Source organism: Lolium rigidum, chromosome 6 (genome assembly GCF_022539505.1).
Source record: "Lolium rigidum isolate FL_2022 chromosome 6, APGP_CSIRO_Lrig_0.1, whole genome shotgun sequence".
NCBI classification, from domain to species: domain Eukaryota; kingdom Viridiplantae; phylum Streptophyta; class Magnoliopsida; order Poales; family Poaceae; genus Lolium; species Lolium rigidum.
This window is the reverse complement of record NC_061513.1, coordinates 277367771-277386599: the sequence shown is the minus strand read 5'-3', so window position 1 is coordinate 277386599 and position 18829 is coordinate 277367771. Positions and strand designations below refer to the sequence as shown.

The window sequence follows — 18829 nt, the reverse complement described above, 5'->3', positions numbered from 1 at the left end:
CCAAAGGGTGAGGCAGTGGCTCATGAGCTCGACACGTATATGTATGGGAACATGTTACAATCAGGTGGCACGCCCAGATAAAAACAACGTTTATATTACCCCCATTTTGTTGCACACAAGCAAGCAGCAACCAAGAAAACAACGAGCTAGAAACGGAGATTGAGAGCACCAGGAAGGCAGAACAAGAATATTTATAGCAGAAAGAAGAGAATCTGGATCACTATACTGGGAGTTGCCTGCTCTGACTGGTGCTCAAGATATTGTATCAACCTCTACCTTTGGATCCTGAGGGCGACGTTCCACCCAACCACATCGAATCCCATCCAACAAAGTCGGATGATCATATTACAATTTGGTAGCATATCCGATACCCCTTTTCATTGTGAATTCACTGGACTGCTGGTATTGCCGAAAGAGTTTATTCACATTCTAGACCAAGATGACACATTACAACCAAACAAATGACAGGGATTTGCATCAGTGCCTACCATATAATGTTTCTTTGTAATCAAATATCCATGTATGTAGTATCCTTCTGGTGCAAAATTTACGTAATGAAATGGCAATAAAGGTCGAGACAGTGAACTAGGACTAAAGGAATCAGATGCTATATACAAGTGAATATGCCTATGACTTTCGGGCAGAGCTTCAACGGCCAATCTGATGAAATTTTAATTGCCATGCTATTTGGAAAGTGGTGCTAGTTTAGCATTTAGATATATCCTGAGTGATAAACTAAGTAGACTTGCTTCATAAATCTTCTAGGGAAGGGGGGATGCCCCACTTTGGCAGTTCAACCCTGGATAATCTCCACCGCCGCTGCCTGTCAAAGACTTGGGAGTTGGGACTTGAGGGAGACACAAAAATCATAAGTCTTGGACTTCCAGTTCCAGGAGAAAGAAAATCATAAGTTTGGAATCTGATCTGTTCCAGCATCTGAACAAAACTCCAAGTTATCAAAGTGGAACTCAAACGATTCAGCCAATCTGTCAGCATCCTTAACCCTTAGGCGTGTGCCTTGCTGCCCAACGACAACGGCAGCTACCTGGGCCGCCAGCAGGCCGATGCCCTTTAAGTCTGACGCTCCCCGGAGAATACCGTATAGAATTCCCGATGCGTATGCATCACCAGCTCCACAAGTATCGACAGGAATACATGCCGGTGGAGGGATGTATATTGCTTCACCTTTCACACCAATGTAGGAACCATGCATACCATCAGTAACAGACACAAGAGGAATAGAATGGCTCAAGTATCTAGCCGCAGACATGGTGCTCTCTTCTGAGGTTAGCTCGCAGAATGCCCTTGCTTCATTAGCATTGGCGAACAATATGTCTGCATAGTTTCCAACAATATCCCTGTAAATGTTTTGGATCAGGGTTAGTAGTGTTACCGGATAACATCGCACTATACTATACTATCATGATATGGAGAATGTGTGGTAAAATTATACTTTGCGCTCACCAACAAGCAAAATATTTAGTTATTCTAGTGAAAGCCATGCTAACAAAATGGTATATGCCTCAGTTGGTAAGTACGGTGACATGATAAACACAAGTTCATCATGGTGTTAGAGGCTTACAACCGTTTTTAGGGCAGACACGCACTAGCAATACCATTGGAAACAAGTAAAAAAAGACAGCCTCATTTTTAATTTTAAAACGTAGACGTCTTGTTACTTGAAAGGAAATGGAAGACGATGTGTCGAAACTTTAGTGTGCATGCCAGTTGGGAGAAATTATTGTGAGTGTCAGTCACACAAACAGGAAAGGCTTTGCAAGGAGGCTAGTCTCACCAAAAATCACTGTGGCAACGCTTGATGCATGACACGTCTGATGCTGAAACAGCAATAAGTGCACCATTCTTCTTAGCATCTTCACAAGCTTGCTTGATGGCTTCAATTGTGTGAGCGAACTCGAATAGGTATCCTTCCACAACTAATAGATTTGATTTTGATACTAGCTCTGCTAAGTCTGAATCGTAAGCCAGAGTTGAAGATGTCCCCTGCAAGACAAGTTACAAGGCCTCGTTAGAGAAAAAGGTAATATTAGGAGACATAATTGGCCAGTAAAATACAGAATAAGATGGATGATCTCAATGCTATGTTCATAGTTCAAATAAAACCTTGTGCATAATAGGGATGCACTCTTAAGAGGCCAACAAGTGAATTGTTTCATTTCATGTAAGGCATCAGCACAACTCTGTAGTATCTAGAGAGTAAAGCATAATAATGTAGATCGAGGGATACAACATAACCAGGACTAGTTACCAGCAACTATTTTTTGGAAAGGTGTTACCAACAATTATAATAACAGAAAAAACCGTTAGTGAAGGAACTGACCTGGTATGCAAGCATAGTTCGCTGTGCATCTGGAGTTGTTAGAACAATGACAGTCCCAGTGGTACCATCCTTGACCGGCTTGGACAAGAATTGCACATTAGCGCGCTGCAACTTTTGCCTAATAGCACAAATTTGAACAAAAAATCAATGTCAGATAACACTCAGAAGCCTCAGGGTACCAATAGTGCAATAAGATCAGAGTACAGAGGCAGTGAAGATACTGTCAGATCAATGAATTTACCTGTAGAAACTACCAAGTGGGTCACTGCCCACACTGCCAGCCATCGCAATTCTAAGATCGGGGTAGCTAGTGACCCGACTACTACCAAGCCTTGCTAGAGCCACAAGCGAGTTTGACAGTGATCCTCCAGCAGCAGCCTTGTAGGTGCAACCATCCATGGCACGCAAGACCCGTCCCCTCTCCTCGTGGTTCACGACCTTTCTTGTACCCTTCTCTATGCCCAGTCTCTCAAGGAATTCATCGTCCACCATGCCTGAGAAGTCAACCTATTTGAGCAAGAAACCGTACATAAGTTACCATTGGTCCCCATAGCTTATCTAAACAGACTGAACTTCAGTGTAATCATGGTCCATCACAACTGGCTCCAATAATAACACATAGGTCAAACAAATCATATTTAAGCATGAGCACAAGTGACAAGTAACCATCGACCTTCACCGACATACGAATCGCGGGCTACACTAGTGACAGCCACATCAGTGTATCCATGCTATTTATCTTAACTATATATTCTAACACTGTGGTGAGTGGAAGCAGTGATTACTTGTTTTTCAGCTACGTTTCTTGCGATTTGGCATGAGGAGACCACATTCAATTCCACGTTTTACTTACAGATTACAGGAAACAGTACAGTACAAGTACAGTGTTGGTACCAACAGACATATACGACTGTTGGACGAAACACTCAAATGGTCACATGTTAATCATCATCAAACTTGCAAAGGTTGAATCGTTAACATGGCAGCAGCCACAAAAGCTTGTCCGAAATCCTGAACCTAGCAATACCCTACGTCTGTACTATTGGAGGTTTCAGTTACTTATGTGAAGCTAGCTACTGGTTCTTGGCAAATTGGCACCAGTACGACAGAAATGAACCGCAATTGATTGTGACCATCGACGTATTCAGAATGCTAGGAGGATAGGAAAGGTGTGCGCACCATGGCCTGGCCGAGGCCGAGCACGTCCCAGCGCTCGGGCCCGGAGGAGGCAGCGGCGGCGAGCTCGAGGACGTCGTCACACTCCAGGTTCGGCGACGAAGGTCCCCCACCCAGCGCGCTGCGGGCGTCCTCCTCGTCCTCGTCCTCGTCGTCGCTGGCGTAGTAAGCATCGGCGTCCGAGAATCCCCCGAGCAGCGCCCTCGGCCTGCCCTCCCACCGCACCGCGACCCCGCGCGGCCTGGCTCCTGTGGCTCCCCCTCGTGGCGCGGCGCGGCGGAGAGCGGAGGAAGGAGAAGAGGAGGAAGAAGAAGGCGGGAGGGGAGCGGCAAGGCGGCGGGCGATGAGGCGGGAGGCGGTGGTGGAGGCGAGCGCCATTGGAGAGGGGGAGGGGGACGAGACGGCGAGAAGGTGCCGTCTTTGGGGGAGGAAAATGGAGTGGATTAGAGGACGTGGAGCTCGCGCGGCCGGCCAAGGACCAGGCTCACAGGACATGAAGCACAACTTCTTTTTTCTTTTTTTGCTTGGAGATTTTATTTTTTTCGAGATGGTGTCTCACTCAAACCTATCCAACGGGCCGGCATGGCCGGCCCGGCCCCCGCTTCACGTGCCTGGCACGGCCTGGCAGGCCTGCGGCCAGTGAACTGGCGGACCGTGCTGTGCCGGCCCACGTGCCCCGACCCAAAGCCCTGGCAGGCGGCCCGTTTGGCTCGCGTGGGCGAAAAATAGCCTGTTTGTCTGTTTTTTTCCTTGTTTTGCTGTTTCTAACTTGAAACTGTCCAAAAAATGGGAAAAATCGAAAAATTCAGAAAATTGTAATATGAGGCAAGATTTCAAATGGGATAAGAATATATTTATTAGATGTCGCCTCGTTAAAAAACCTTATATGGGATAAGGAGAAGGAGTACAACCGTTCTAAAAATCTAAACTACATTGGCGCTCGTTCAAGCATCTTGTGGTGCCTCACCAAGGGCCTGTTTGGTAGCCTCCAGGCCTTTTTTACATGGGCTAGGAAGTGAAACATGATGTTTGGATTCCTACAACCTCCCGCGTTGTTGCACGAATTGGTTTTAAGGCACCTCCGGGCCAAGCCCTGCAGAAACACCCAAAATGGTCGTTGTTGTGGAGTTTGGCCCGTTGTCTTCAAACGCCTGCACGCGTGGGGAGGGGAAACGGAAACGCCACGTCCCTTCGGGAACACACATCATAACTAGCCTCACCGCCCCCTCTCACTCGCCTCTTCACTCTCACCAGCCTAGCACCCGCTTGACGTACCTGGCACGCCTGCGGCCCGTGAACTGGCGGGAGGTGCCGTGCCGGCCCACGTACCCCGACCCAAAGCACCGGCGGCCTGTTTCGCTCGCGGGGCCGAAAAAAGGCCGGTTGTCTGTTTTTTTTCCCTGTTTAGCTGTTTCTAAATTGAAACTGTCCAAAACATTGGGAAAAATCGAAAAATACAGAAAATTGTAATATGAGCCCAGATTTCATATGGGGTAAAAAAGAGATTTATTAGATGTTGCCTCGTTAAGAAACCTTATATCTCATGATAAGGAAAAAAGAGTATAGCTGTTTTAAAAATCTAAACTACATTAGCGCTCGTTCATGCATCTTGTGGTGCCTCACCGAGGGCCTGTTTGGTAGCATGCAAGCTTTTTTTTACATGGGCTGGAAAGCGAAACGGATTATTTGGATTCATGTAAGCTTCTGTGTTGTTACACGGACGATTTTTAAAGCACCTCCGGGCCAGACCTCGGATGAGCCTGACCCGTTTTCTTCAGATGTCTGCACGCTTGGGGAGGGGAGACGGAAACGTCGCGTCCCTTTGGGAACACGCGTCATAACTAGCCGCACCGCCCCCTCTCCTTTCCCTCACTCGCCTCTTCACTCTCACCCCCCAAACTATCACATCACCAAGGCGGTTGCTCTACCGCCGACAAATTCGCCGCATCGTCGCAAGGAGGAGGAGACGACGACGACAAGCACTGCGACCTCAGCCAGAACATGCACCACGCTCTTCACCGGCTTCTCGAGTTCGGGCGCGACCTCGACCTCGTCGTGAACCTATCCAATGGCGGTAAGCTACTCTTCCTCTTATCTTTGTCGTTCTTGTGCAACAACAGGCAGTGCTTTGATACGTCCAATTTGCATCACTATTTTGTATTATAATCTACTGTTATTTATTGATATATTTCATATTTAGACATGATACTTATGTTATTTTATCTATTTTTTACATGTTTGATGATTTTCACGGGATTTGCTGCCGGAGATGGAATTCTGCTGGAAAATGGTCATGAGGGTACCATACTTCGGAAGATCAGAAAATTCCAGAAACTTTCACGAAGATCTTATTTTCCCGGATGACGGAGATAACCAGAAGGAGGACCTGAGGGGGGCCACCATTGGGCAATACAATGCCCAGGCGCGGGCCCTACCCTGGCCGCGCATGGGGCATGTATGGCCGCCCTGGCCCACATCTGACGTCGCCATTTCGCGTATATCATCCCCACGAAAACCTAAGATCGGGGGGCAGCTCGCAGAAATATTCCGCCGCCGCTACGAGGCGGAAAACACCTGAGAGAGAAAAGCTCTCCGGCAGATAGGAATCTGCCGGGGGAAATTCCCTCCCGGAGGGGGAAATCGTCGCCATCGCCACCGCCATCGAGCTGGACTTCATCGTGATCATCATCCTCATCATCTCCACCATCAGCACCATCATCACCGCCGTCTCCACCTCGTCCCGCTGTAACTATTTGGGTTGTACCTCGCATATTTCGAAGGGAAAACTCTCCCGGTATTGATTACTTGTTGTATTTGATGCTATTGAGTGAAACCATCGGATTAATGTTTATGTCCAGATTGTTATTCATCATTATATGCCCACTGATCATGTTCCATATGTTGCCCCGTGAATAGTTCGTTTACTTCTTGAGGACATGGGAGAAGTCTTGTGTTAGTAGTGGAGCTGTGTGAGTAATATGTATTGATACGATATTTAAGTTGTGGTGTTATTCTTCTAGTGGTATCATGTGAACGTCGACTACATGATACTTCGCCTTTATGAACCTAGGGGAATGCATCGTGTATTTGACTACTAATTGCGGGGTTGCCGGAGCGACAGAAACTTGAACACCCGTTAAAAAACCATTACACGTGGGAGCGTAGGATCTCAGAGTTTAAGGCTGTGGTTAGATTTTATCTTAATTACCTTCTTGTAGTTGCGGATGCTTGCAAGAGGTTTAATCACAAGTATGTATTATCCTAGTAATGGTAGTGCATTAGCATAGGTTCACCCACACAACACTTACCATACCAATAGAGATTATTCACGGATGCGACGCGAAAGCACTTGACATAAAACCTCTCGTCTGTCCTCAGGAACGTTTGGTCGATATAAGTAGAACAACCGGCTTGTCCTTTGTGCTAAAAAGGATTGGGCCACTTGCTGCAATTATTATTGCCGCCTTTTATTTACTCGTATTTTATTTATTTGCAATATCAAATACCCCTGAAAACCCTTTTGCTAGTGTTTACAGAGAATCCTTCATTGAAACTGCTCATCAACACCTTCTGCTCCTCGTTGAGTTCGACACTCTTATTTATCGAAAGTACTACGATACACTCCCTATACTTGTGGGTCATCAAGACTATTTTCTGGCATCGTTTCCGGGGAGTGAAGCGCTATTGAAGAGCGGAATCGGTAAAGGTAATTTTACTGTAAGTGTTGTTTTTCTGCTTGCTGATTTATTTCAGCGATGGAGTCTTCTTCTTTGGACTCCTTATTTGGGTTTGTTCCTATTGTTGCTATGGTAGTGGACAAATCGCCGCAAGCTCAAGTTGATCCTTTTAAAATACCTATGAAAATTGTGGAACGTGTTATGAATAACTGTTATTCTGGAGATGGAACTGTCCATCCGGACGATCATTTGCTTTTTATACATGAATTATGCGAGTTGTTCAAGTGTGCATGTATTACTATGGACAAACTGAAGAGGAAATTATTCTCATTATCACTTTGTGGAAGAGCTGCGGAGTGGTATAAGCTGCTGTGGAATGGTCGATCTATTGGATGGGAGGAAATAGTCCCTCTCTTTTACTCCAAGTTTTATCCTCCAAGTGAGATACATGAAGATCGGAATCAAATATATAATTCCTGGCCTCAAGATGGAGAAAGTATTGCCCAAGCGTGGGGGAGATTGAAGTCACTAATGTTCAAATGCCCCATTCATGAGCTTCCAAGTAAAACTATTACTAATAACTTCTATGCGAGGCTTTCTCTACATGATAAAGATTTATTGGATGCTTCTTGTTCTAGATCATTTACCAAGATGAAGGAAGAAGCTAAATGGGATCTTCTCGACCGTATTCAAGAAAATACTGAAGGATGGGAAAATGATAAAGGAAGAAAGTCAGGTATTAATTATGATTATGAATGCATTAAAACTCTTATGAAAACTGATTACTTCCATGATGCTACAACTGTTTATGGAGTTGATTCCCAAACTGTTGCAAATTTATATAAGGTGTTTGCTTCTTATTATGATATTCCAAAAGGGGAATGGAGTAATTATCATGCGCCTTATAAAGACATTGTTAGCAGTGTTCCTTCTAATGTTGTCGAGGTCAGTACCACTGATGGCGTTCTACCTGAACCTTATATTGAAAAGATGCCTTTCCCTGCTAAGGTAAAGGAGCATTCTATTTTATCTAATGTGGTTAGTAAAAATAAAAAGAAAGTCTCAGAACCCGATGAGCAAATTAATGTTGAACCTGCAGTAGCAATAGTAAAAGAACTTGTTACTAAAAATGTAGAAGATGAACATATTGTTTTTTGTGAAGATGCTTCTAATATTGTTTCGCATCCTAATAAGCATCGAAAGGCTAGTATTCCTATGCTTTCTGTCAAAATAGGTGATCATTGCTATTATGGATGATCTTTACAAAGAGATTAGGCATGAAATTGGACCGTGTGAATGGGAAGATATTGATGTGCTATTCAGCTCGCCAACAGGAAAATTGTTTAGCCAATTGGTATTGTGAGAGATGTGGAAGTCTTATGTGGTAAGGTTAAATATCCCGCTGATTTTCTTGTGCTTGGGAAGGCTTCTAGTAAGTATTGCCCTATTATATTTGGTAGACCTTTCTTGAACACTTGCGGTGCTATTATAGACTGCAGGAAAGAGAAAATTCATACTAAATTTAATGGAGTGTCTTATGAGTTTAATTTTTCCAAGTTTACTAAAGTTCCTTTGGAAGTCGATTTACCTAATGAAGATTTTAAAGTTGAACAGCTTGTTTCTATTTCTCTTGCTCCTAACAATGCATTGCAACAATATATGAAGGAGCACGTGAGTGATGTTTTTATGCAGGAAAGAAATGAGATCGATGATATATTTCTTCGTCAACCGGAGATACTTAAACACGATTTACCTGTGGAGGAGATGGGTACCACTATGCCTCCTAAAGAGGATCCAGTTTTTGATTTAAAGCCTTTACATGAGGATCTTAAATATGCTTATATAGATGATAAGAAAATATATCATGTTATTATCAGCTCTAAACTTTCAGGATATGAAGAAGAAAGATTATTGAAAGTATTAAGGAAGCATCGTGCATCTATGGGATATACTCTTTATGACTTGAAGGGAATTTCTCCAACTATATGTCAGCATGCTATTAATTTGGAGCCCGATGCAAAGCCAGTAGGAACATCAACGTCGTTTAATTCCTAAGATGAAGGAAGTGACAAGAAATGAGGTATTAAAACACCTTGAAGCTGACATCATTTATCCTATTGCTGATAGTAGATGGGTTAGTCTTGTGCATTGTGTTCCTAAGAAAGGAGGCATTATTGTTGTTCCGAATGATAATGATGAGATTATTCCTCAGCGAATTATTGTTGGTTATAGAATGTGCATTGATTTTAGAAAAATCAACAAAGTTACTAAGAAGGATCATTATCCTTTTCCTTTTATTGATCAAATGCTAGAAAGGTTGTCTAAAAAGACTCACTTTTGTTTTCTTGATGGTTATTCTGGGTTTTCTCAAATTGCGGTTAAAGCGCAAGATTAGGAGAAAACCACTTTTACTTGTCCTTATGGAACTTATGCTTATAGACGTATGCCTTTTGTTTTGTGCAATGCTCCTGCTACATTTCAAAGATGCATGTCTGCTATTTTTGATGGTTTTTGTGAAGAAATTGTGGAGGTATTTGTGATGACCCAGCGTACCACTGCATGGTGTAGTACACAAGTCGTTGACATAACACAAGTGAAACACTGTTCCACTCATATTACATCTCTCAGAGTGGTACAACAGAAACATATGCGAGTCCAAGGTATGTCTATAGAAGTACACACGAGCTGTTTACATAAGATCAATACAACCTCCTACTTTTCAGTGAGGTAAAACTTCAAATAAAGCTCCAGAAGAACGACTCGTAGTCTATCTTATTGCTAACTCAAGTTTAAGAGCTACTTGGCTTGCTATAGAATTTTAGCTACTTAGGTTCTAGGATTAGGGAAATGTTCCCTTCTATTACTAGTCTAAGTTTCCACTCTAACTGATGCAGAATTTGACTCCATTGACTTCATTGACTGGATTCTTCATCTTGTTGTAGTTGACTCCTTTGTCTTCGAGTTCCACGGTAGTTTCTCCTTCGGTGCCTTGATCTAAGAAGGGGGTTCAAATGGGATAGAATGAGTACGAGCGTACTCAAGCAAGTTCATATTAGGAAATAGGTGTATCATGCACTAGCTACAGCCATAGACCGTAAAGTCATAGACCAATGCAAGTTTTCATAAACATTTCTTCAAAAGGTTTATTTTATTCCGAAAACTATGCCCGTCAGTCTTCACAGGTTGACTAGAACTTCATGGAGTTCCTTTCCTGCCGCGTTCGCAGTTCCCTTCCCGGAACAGGGAGTGACAGTCACAATTCAGTATCCTCTGCAGAGGTGCGTTACTTTTCCCATAAGAGATTCCACCCCTTTTGCCATCCGCAGGGACTTGCCCCCGTTCACACTTCCTTTGGTGTGAGGCCAGGTATGAAAATCCAAGCCCACACCGCCTTCTCCGCGACCCTGCAAACCCACCCTTTTGTCCACCCGTACACCCCAGTAGACTTCTCCCGATAATACGGCTTTACTCACGGTGTACTTTGGACAATCCATCATAGATCGCAGAGCCCAACATCACTAATGGATGGGGATTTAAAAGGCTATCCCAACCTACGGCAGTGCCTCCAACACCCCGCCAGCTCTACCAATCCGTTGGCGTGCAGAAGGGAAAAGATACGGCTGGCTTCCCCAAAGCCATTATAGATCTCATGGTCAACGCGGTTTGTACGGCGCTAGAATCACTGGACGGCATTGGTAATTAATCCTAGGGTGATATAACCCATGAAATGGAACCTCCACCATATCAACACATACCATGGTTCCATTGCCCACCCCATAGTCATATTCATAATTGTAAAATAATGCTTTGCTTTTCAATGCATGAGTGATAAGTATAGTACTTTGCATATAATTTGATAAAAATAATCAAATGACATGAGCAAGCGATGAACTTGCCTTTCTTGACTGCAAGATTATGCAGGCAAAAGCTTCGATACGTGATAACTCCAAATTCTGAAATACCATCATCGTCCGGTAAGGACAATGTTCAAAGAACTGGCAAAGATGTTATAATGCATATTATGAGATGCATTCGTCCCGCGCGTAACCTAACCTCGATGATTTAAGATGGATGAGTTGTAAAGATTTCTTTAGGGTTGGTTGCACTTTTTAGAATGGTTCTCAAACAAGGTTCTTATTAGGGTTTGGTTATATTAGCATCATAATCAAGTGATATAAGGCATCATAACAATCATACACATAAGAATAGTGATGGAATAGTATGTAAAGAATAGTTGTCAATTTTAAGTGCTACAGATCATGGTTGATGATTACTTATACTATACTTCAAAAGGATAACTTTTGAAGAACATGTTGTTTAAGAAATATTTAGTATTTTAAAGAAAGATTAGGGCTTCTAAGGTTTGATTGACATTTGTACTTCAAAAGAATAACTTTTGAAGAACAGGTTAATAAGGACAAGAACTACTTTAAATAGGAGCTAAGTGCTATTAGGGTTTACTAATAGGGCTAGTTGGTTCTTAACTTGGAATGGGTTTCTATATAGCAAGTATTGGTAGGTTTATTGCTATGGTTTCTTCTAAGCATCATATCAAAGGATGGTTATTAAGATGGTTCTATAGGTTTGCTATTAGGTTTACTATGGCTTCATATTTGCTTTACCAAATAATCTCTAATGGTTTCTAAACTAAGTGGCTTATCATTTCCTAAGTAAGGTTTAGTTGGATAGGAACATGTGATGTGATTTGCTACACAAAGTTGATACTAGGGTTTATCATTATGGTTCTACTAGGGTTTAATGATTGAGGTTGATCTTAATGGTATGGTATATAGGAGTGGTGATCAATGGTACTAATTCAATTAACAAGTTAGGGTTTCTACCTAGGTGACATTAGTGGATCATATAGGTTTTAATTAAGAATGGGACATGAAATGATAATCTCATGTGACTTGGTTTTATGCTAGTGGATCATAAGCATGCATTCATTTGTTTCTTACTAGGGTTTTATAGGTATAGGTGAAGTGGATATGATCACATGGGCTAAACCCCTAGGGTTTTAGGATTGCAACTATTAAGGATGAACACATAAAATAATGGGATCAAGGTCTTACTTAAATTAAAACTAGGGTTTCTAAATTATGGTACAACTCTTGAACTAATAATTAACAATGGAGGTGTGATCACTAATTACTTTTAAACACAATTAATAATGATATTAGAATTTTATTAATTTTAAATATTCACTAATTCAGATAATCACTATTTAGGGTTTAATTAAAAACTAGGGTTTAACAATTGTTATTAGGTTTTTAAAATACTTAACTTGGTAACTAAAGATGTTTAAATAAACAAGTTTTGAAGTACCAAAATAATATTGACTTATAATATTTTCTTGAGTTATTACTATTTAGAGAAAATAGAAAATAGTAATTTGCAAATTAGGGTTTATGAATTACCACTAATAATTAAGTTAATGTAAATATGATAAAATAAAATTAGTCCTAACATTTTACTTAGTTACTGAATAGTTGAATTTTAAATTTTTTTAACTTCACTAATTATTGAATTAAAATTGTATTGTAAATAAATGAAATGGCATAATTGATAAGGTTAAAAATAAATGGATTTTTATTTTGTCACACATTTTTGTTTCATATTTTATTTGAATAGAGTTTATTTTTGTGAGTATTTTGATATATTATTCATAATTTTCTGAGTTGAAATGATTTTTCTATGATTTTACAAAGTTTCAACTATTTACTGGATTTTGAAATTAAGTAAAAATACTAAACACACCGGTTCGTTTCTAGTCTGAGAGACAGACATGTGGGACCTAGGGACACGTTGGCTGCCAGGTGTGTGATGACTAAGTCAAAAAAAACAGACAGGTCCCACGGCCACGTCGGCTCGCCGGTCAATGACCACCGGTGGTCAGCGCACGACGGCGCCGCCGTTTTACGGCCCCCCGGGAAGAACTACTGGGATCTTTCGACTCCTTGATACGTCTCCAACGTATCGATAATTTCTTGTGTTCCATGCCACATTATTGATGTTATCTACATGTTTTATGCACACTTTATATCATATTCGTGCATTTTCTGGAACTAACCTATTAACAAGATGCCGAAGTGCCGCTTGTCGTTTTTCGCTGTTTTTGGTTTCGTAAATCCTAGTAAAGAAATATTCTCGGAATTGGACGAAATAAAAGCCCGGAGGCCTATTTTCTCACGAAGCTTCCGAAGTCCGAAGGAGAGACGAAGAGGGGCCACGGGGTGGCCAAACCCTAGGGCGGCGCGGCCCCCCTTGGCCGCGCCGGCCTGTGGTGTGGGCCCCCGTGCCGCCTCTTGACTTGCCCTTCCGCCTACAAATAGCCTCCGTGACGAAACCCCCGCACCGAGAGCCACGATACGGAAAACATTACCGAGACGCCGTCGCCGCCGATCCCATCTCGGGGGATCCTCGGAGATCGCCTCCGGCACCCCGCCGGAGAGGGGAATCATCCCCCGGAGGACTCTACACCGCCATGGTCGCCTCCGGAGTGATGAGTGAGTAGTCTACCCCTGGACTATGGGTCCATAGCAGTAGCTAGATGGTTGTCTTCTCCCCATTGTGCTATCATTGTCGGATCTTGTGAGTTGCCTATCATGATCAAGATCATCTATATGTAATTCTATATGTTGCGTTTGTTGGGATCCGATGAATAGAGAATACTTGTTATGTTGATTATCAAAGTTATGCTTATGTGTTGTTTATGATCTTGCATGCTCTCCGTTATTAGTAGATGCTCCGGCCAAGTAGATGCTTTTAACTCCAAGAGGGAGTACTTATGCTCGATAGTGGGTTCATGCCTCGCATTGACACCGGGACAAGGTGACGTAAAGTTCTAAGGTTGTGTTGTGCTCGTTGCCACTAGGGATAAAACATTGATGCTATGTCTAAGGATGTAGTTGTTGATTACATTACGCACCATACTTAATGCAATTGTCTCGTTGCTTTGCAACTTAATACCGGAGGGGTTCGGATGATAACCTCGAAGGTGGACTTTTTAGGCATAGATGCAGCTTGGATGGCGGTCTATGTACTTTGTCGTAATGCCCAATTAAATCTCACTATACTCATCATGATATGTATGTGCATGGTCATGCTCTCTTTATTTGTCAATTGCCCAACCGTAATTTGTTCACCCAACATGCTGTTCGTCTTATGGGAGAGACACCTCTAGTGAACCGTGGACCCCGGTCCAATTCTCTTTACTCGAAATACAATCTATCGCAATACTTGTTTCTACCGTTTTCTCTCGCAAACAATCATCTTCCACACAATACGGTTAATCCTTTGTTACAAGCAAGCCGGTGAGATTGACAACCTCACTCGTTTCGTTGGGGCAAAGTAGCTTGGTTGTGTTGTGCAGGTTCCACGTTGGCGCCGGAATCTCCGGTGTTGCGCCGCACTACATCCCGCCGCCATCAACCTTCAACGTGCTTCTTGGCTCCTCCTGGTTCGATAAACCTTGGTTTCTTTCTCGAGGGAAAACTTGCTGCTGTGCTCATCATACCTTCCTCTTGGGGTTGCCCAACGAACGTGTGAAATACACGCCATCAAGCATATTTTCCGGCGCTCGTTGCCGGGGAGATCAAGACACGCTGCAAGGGGAGTCTCCACTTCTCAATCTCTTTACTTTGTTTTTGTCTTGCTTTATTTTATTTACTACTTTGTTTGCTGCACTTATATCAAAACACAAAAAAATTAGTTGCTAGTTTTACTTTATTTGCTATCTTGTTTGCTATATCAAAAACACAAAAAAAAAATTAGTTTACTTGCATTTACTTTATCTAGTTTGCTTTATTTACTGTTGCTAAAATGGCCAACGCTGAAAATACTAAGTTGTGTGACTTCACAACCACAAATAATAATGATTTCTTATGCACACCTATTGCTCCACCTCGCTACTACAGCAGAATTCTTTGAAATTAAACCTCGCTTTACCGAATCTTGTCATGAAAGATCAATTTTCTCGGAATTAGTTCCGATGATGCTGCTGCCCATCTTAATAATTTTGTTGAACTATGCGAAATGCAAAAATATAAAGATGTAGATGGTGATATTATTAAACTAAAATTGTTCCCTTTCTCATTAAGAGGAAGAGCTAAAGATTGGTTGCTATCTCTCGCCTAAGAATAGTATTGATTCATGGACTAAATGCAAGGATGCTTTTATTGGTAGATATTATCCCCCGCTAAAATTATATCTTTGAGGAGTAGCATAATGAATTTTAAACAATTAGATACTGAACATGTTGCTCAAGCTTGGGAAAGAATGAAATCTCTGGTTAAAAATTGCCCAACCCATGGACTGACTACTTGGATGATCATCCAAACCTTCTATGCAGGACTAAATTTTTCTTCGCGGAATTTATTGGATTCAGCTGCCGGAGGTACCTTTATGTCCATCACTCTTGGTGAAGCAACAAAGCTTCTTGATAATATGATGATCAACTACTCTGAATGGCACACGGAAAGAGCTTCCCAAGGTAAGAAGGTAAATTCTGTTGAAGAAACCTCTTCCTTGAGTGATAAGGTTGATGCTATTATGTCTATGCTTGCGAGTGGTAGGCCTAATGTTAATTATAATAATGTTCCGTTAGCATCATTGGCTGCTCAAAAAGAATATGTTGATGTAAACTTCATTAAAAATAATAATTTCAACAACAATGCTTACCGGAACAATTCTAGTAATAACTATAGGCCATATCCTTATAATAATGGCAACGGCTATGGTAATTCTTATGGAAATTCTTACAACAATAATAGGAATTCACCCCCTGGACTTGAAGCCATGCTTAAAGAATTTATTAGTACACAAACTGCCTTTAACAAATCTGTTGAGGAAAAGCTCAATAAAATTGATATTCTTGTTTCTAGAGTTGATAGTCTTGCCTCCGATGTTGATCTTTTGAAATCGAAAGTTATGCCTAATAGGGATATTGAAAATAAAATTGTTACTACAGCAAATGCCATTCAAGTTAGAATTAATGAGAATATAAGATTAATGGCTGAACTGCGTGCTAGGTGGGATAGAGAAGAAAATGAAAAACTAGCTAAAGAGAAGAATATAGCTAAAGTTTGGACTATTACCACCACTAGTAATGTTAATGCTACACATGTTGCTGCACCTCCTACCCATACTAATAAAAGAATTGGTGTTAGCAATGTTTCCACTTCTAATGCAAAGCGCGAAAAGCTGCCTGAAACTGCTGAAACTGCTGAAATTGCCTGTGATAAAGCTGCTGAAATTTTTTCCAACATTGGGGATGATGATCCCATTGCTTTAGATTATAATGGTTTGAACTTTGATGATTGCCACATCTCTGAAGTTATAAAGTTCTTGCAAAAACTTGCTAAAAGTCCTAATGCTAGTGCTATAAATTTGGCTTTCACGCATCATATTACAAATGCTCTCATAAAAGCTAGAGAAGAGAAACTAGAGCGCGAAGCCTCTATTCCTAAAAAGCTAGAAGATGGTTGGGAGCCCATCATTAAGATGAAAGTTAAAGATTTTGATTGTAATGCTTTATGTGATCTTGGTGCAAGTATTTCGTTATGCCTAAGAAAATTTATAATATGCTTGACTTGCCACCGCTGAAAAATTGTTATTTGGATGTTAATCTTGCTGATCATTCTACAAAGAAACCTTTGGGTAAAGTTGATAATGTTCGCATTACCGTTAACAATAACCTTGTTCCCGTTGATTTTGTTGTCTTGGATATTGAATGCAATGCATCTTGTCCAATTATATTGGGAAGACCTTTTCTTCGAACCGTTGGTGCTATTATTGATATGAGGGAAGGAAATATAAAATATCAATTTCCTCTCAAGAAAGGTATGGAACACTTCCCTAGAAAGAGAATGAAGGTACCTTATGATTCTATTATTAGAACAAATTATGATGTTGATGCTTCATCTCTCGATGTTACTTGATACACACTTTCTGCGCCTAGCTGAAAGGCGTTAAAGAAAAGCGCTTATGGGAGACAACCCATGTTTTTACCTACAGTACTTTGTTTTTATTTTGTGTCTTGGAAGTTGTTTACTACTGTAGCAACCTCTCCTTATCTTAGTTTTGAGTTTTGTTGTGCCAAGTTAAGCCGTTGATAGAAAAGTAAGTACTAGATTTGGATTACTGCGCAGTTCCAGATTTCTTTGCTGTCACGAATCTGAGCCCACTGCCCTGCAGGAAGCTCAGAAAATTATGCCAATTTACGTGCATGATCCTCAGATATGTACGCAACTTTCATTCAATTTGAGCATTTTCATTTGAGCAAGTCTGGTGCCATTTTAAAATTCGTCAATACGAACTATTCTGTTTTGACAGATTCTGCCTTTTATTTCGCATTGCCTCTTTCGCTATGTTGGATGAATTTCTTTGATCCACTAATGTCCAGTAGCATTATGCAATGTCCAGAAGTGTTAAGAATGATTGTGTCACCTCTGAATATGTCAATTTATATTGTGCACTAACCCTCTAATGAGTTGTTTCGAGTTTGGTGTGGAGGAAGTTTTCAAGGATCAAGAGAGGAGTATGATGCAACATGATCAAGGAGAGTGAAAGCTCTAAGCTTGGGGATGCACCCGGAGGTTCACCCCTGCATATATCAAGAAGACTCAAGCGTCTAAGCTTGGGGATGCCCAAGGCATCCTCTTCTTCATCAACAAATTATCAGGTTCCTCCCCTGAAACTACATTTTTATTCGGCCACATCTTATGTGCTTTTTCTTGGAGCGTCGGTTTGTTTTTGTTTTTGTTTTGTTTGAATAAAATGGATCCTAGCATTCACTTTGTGGGAGAGATACACACTCCGCTGTAGCATATGGACAAATATGTCCTTGGTTTCTACTCATAGTATTCATGGCGAAGTTTCCCCTTCGTTAAATTGTTATATGGTTGGAATTGGAAAATGATACATGTAGTAATTGCTATAAATGTTTTGGGTAATGTGATACTTGGCAATTGTTGTGCTCATGTTTAAGCTCTTGCATCATATGCTTTGCACCCATTAATGAAGAAATACATAGAGCATGCTAAAATTTGGTTTGCATATTTGGTTTCTCTAAGGTCTAGATAATTTCTAGTTTTGAGTTTGAACAACAAGGAAGACGGTATAGAGTATTATAATGTTTTCAATATGTCTTTTATGTGAGTTTTGCTGTACTAGTTCATCCTTGTGTTTGCCTCAAACAACCTTGCTAGCCTAAACCTTGTATCGAGAGGGAATACTTCTCATGCATCCAAAATACTTGAGCCAACCACTATGCCATTTGTGTCCACCATACCTACCTACTACATGGTATTTTACCGCCATTCCAAAGTAAATTGCTTGAGTGCTACCTTTAAAATTCCATCATTCACCTTTGCAATATATAGCTCATGGGACAAATAGCTTAAAAACTATTGTGGTATTGAATATGTAATTATGCACTTTATCTCTTATTAAGTTGCTTGTTGTGCGATAACCATGTTTATCGGGGAACGCCATCAACTCATTGTTGAATTTCATGTGAGTTGCTATGCATGTTCGTCTTGTCTCGAAGTAAGGGCGATCTACACCGAGTTGAATGGTTTGAGCATGCATATTGTGAGAGAAGAACATTGGGCCGCTAACTAAAGCCATGTTCCAT

General features: G+C 41.3%; 1 protein-coding gene across 1 annotated transcript; it reads right to left on the bottom strand.

The window, feature by feature from the left end:
• Positions 1–843: 843 nt before the first annotated feature.
• Positions 844–3954, bottom strand: LOC124662012 (uncharacterized sugar kinase slr0537-like). Its single transcript, XM_047199903.1, has 5 exons — positions 3521–3954; positions 2583–2848; positions 2342–2459; positions 1796–2004; positions 844–1358 (listed from the first exon to the last, which is right to left on the bottom strand). The coding sequence occupies exons 1-5, from the start codon at positions 3893–3895 to the stop codon at positions 905–907; spliced, it is 1422 nt and encodes a 473-aa protein (XP_047055859.1). The 5' UTR covers positions 3896–3954; the 3' UTR covers positions 844–904.
• Between the last annotated feature and the right edge of the window lie 14875 nt (positions 3955–18829).

Coding starts and splice junctions, on each gene's coding strand:
- LOC124662012 (XM_047199903.1), bottom strand. CDS start 3,895: ATGGCGCTCGCCTCCACCACCGCCTCCCGCCTCATCGCCCGCCGCCTT. Junction 2,849..3,520: donor TCGGCCTCGGCCAGGCCATG/GTGCGCACACCT, acceptor TTGCTCAAATAG/GTTGACTTCTCAGGCATGGT. Junction 2,460..2,582: donor CCACTTGGTAGTTTCTACAG/GTAAATTCATTG, acceptor TTGTGCTATTAG/GCAAAAGTTGCAGCGCGCTA.